The 2,500-nt window shown below is 41.6% G+C and overlaps 1 protein-coding gene across 1 annotated transcript in view; it reads left to right on the plus strand.

Annotated features, from left to right (window-relative positions):
* Positions 1 to 2,500, plus strand: part of evi5l (ecotropic viral integration site 5 like) — an 83,496-nt gene that overhangs the window by 43,752 nt on the left and 37,244 nt on the right. The window contains exon 13 of the mRNA XM_048248985.1: positions 2,324 to 2,485. Within this exon, the coding sequence (XP_048104942.1) occupies positions 2,324 to 2,485 (162 nt within the window). The remainder of the gene's footprint in view (positions 1 to 2,323; positions 2,486 to 2,500) is intronic.

Genomic DNA, 2,500 nt, shown 5'->3' on the forward strand with positions numbered 1-2,500 from the left:
TACTACACCTCATACTACACCACACATACTACACCTCACATACTACACCTCACATACTACACCTCATACTACACATCACATACTACACCTCATATACTACACCTCATATACTACACCTCACATACTACACCTCATACTACACCTCATATACTACAGCTCACATACTACACCTCATATACTACACCTCATATACTACAGCTCACATACTACACCTCATATACTACACCTCATATACTACACCTCATATACTACACCTCATACTACCTCATACTACACCTCATATACTACAGCTCACATACTACACCTCATATACTACACCTCACATACTACACCTCATATACTACACATCACATACTACACCTCATACTACACCTCATACTACCTCATACTACACCTCATACTACCTCATACTACACCTCATACTACCTCATACTACACCTCATACTACCTCATACTACACCTCATACTACCTCATACTACACCTCATACTACACCTCATACTACCTCATACTACACCTCATACTACACCTCATACTACACCTCATACTACCTCATACTACACCTCATACTACACCTCACATACTACACCTCATACTACCTCATACTACACCTCATATACTACACCTCATATACTACACCTCATATACTACAGCTCACATACTACACCTCATATACTACACCTCATACTACCTCATACTACACCTCATACTACACCTCATATACTACACCTCACATACTACACCTCATATACTACACCTCACATACTACACCTCACATACTACACATCACATACTACACCTCATACTACACCTCATATACTACACCTCACATACTACACCTCATACTACACCTCACATACTACACCTCACATACTACACATCACATACTACACCTCACATACTACACCTCACATACTACACCTCATACTACACCTCACATACTACACCTCATACTACACCTCACATACTACACCTCATACTACACCTCACATACTACACCTCACATACTACACCTCATACTACACCTCACATACTACACCTCACATACTACACCTCATACTACACCTCACATACTACACCTCATACTACACCTCACATACTACACCTCATACTACACCTCATACTACACCTCATACTACCTCTCATATACTACACCTCATACTACACCTCACATACTACACCTCATACTACCTCATACTACACCTCACATACTACACCACACATACTACACCTCATATACTACAGCTCACATACTACACCACATACTACACCACATACTACACCTCATATACTACACCTCATATACTACACCTCATATACTACACCTCATATACTACACCTCACATACTACACCTCACATACTACACCTCATACTACACCTCATACTACACCTCATATACTACACATCACATACTACACCTCACATACTACACCACACATACTACACCACACATACTACACCACATACTACACCACACATACTACACCACACATACTACACCTCATATACTACACATCACATACTACACCTCACATACTACACCACATACTACACCTCATATACTACACCTCATATACTACACCTCATATACTACACCTCATACTACACCTCATATACTACAGCTCACATACTACACCTCATACTACACCACACATACTACACCTCACATACTACACCTCACATACTACACCTCATACTACACCTACTACACCACACATATACTACATACTACACTCCTCCATACACATACTACACACCTCTATATACACATACTATACACACCTCATACTACACCTCATATACTACACCTCACATACTACACCTCATACTACACCTCACATACTACACATCACATACTACACCTCATACTACACCTCATATACTACAGCTCACATACTACACCTCATACTACACCTCACATACTACACCTCACATACTACACATCACATACTACAGCCATATACTACACCTCATACTACACCCACATACATACTACACCTCATACTACACCCATACTCATATACTACACCTCATACTACATATACTACACATACTACACCTCACATACTACACCTCATACTACACCTCACATACTACACCTCATACTACACATCACATACTACACCTCACATACTACACCTCATACTACACATCACATACTACACCTCATACTACACCTCACATACTAAACCTCACATACTACACCACTCATACTACACTTCACGTACTACACATACAGTATTCAGGATACAGTGTATGTAATGGGTCTAAGTGAAGTCTGTCTGTCTATCTGTCTGCCTGTCTGTCTGTCTGTGTGTCTCAGCACCACACGTCGTCGCGGGGAGGAGGCCACTGGAAGGAGTCGCCCAAGAAGAACGCCATGAATGAGATGCAGGACAAGCTGATGGGGGTCCGGCTGCGGGAGGCCCAGGCACAGGCCGAACTCAAGGAGGTCAAACTCAAAGCCCTGCAGCTGGAGAGCCAGGTTAGACATGCATAC

This window comes from Alosa alosa, chromosome 7 (assembly GCF_017589495.1).
Source record: "Alosa alosa isolate M-15738 ecotype Scorff River chromosome 7, AALO_Geno_1.1, whole genome shotgun sequence".
Classification (NCBI taxonomy): Eukaryota; Metazoa; Chordata; class Actinopteri; order Clupeiformes; family Clupeidae; genus Alosa; species Alosa alosa.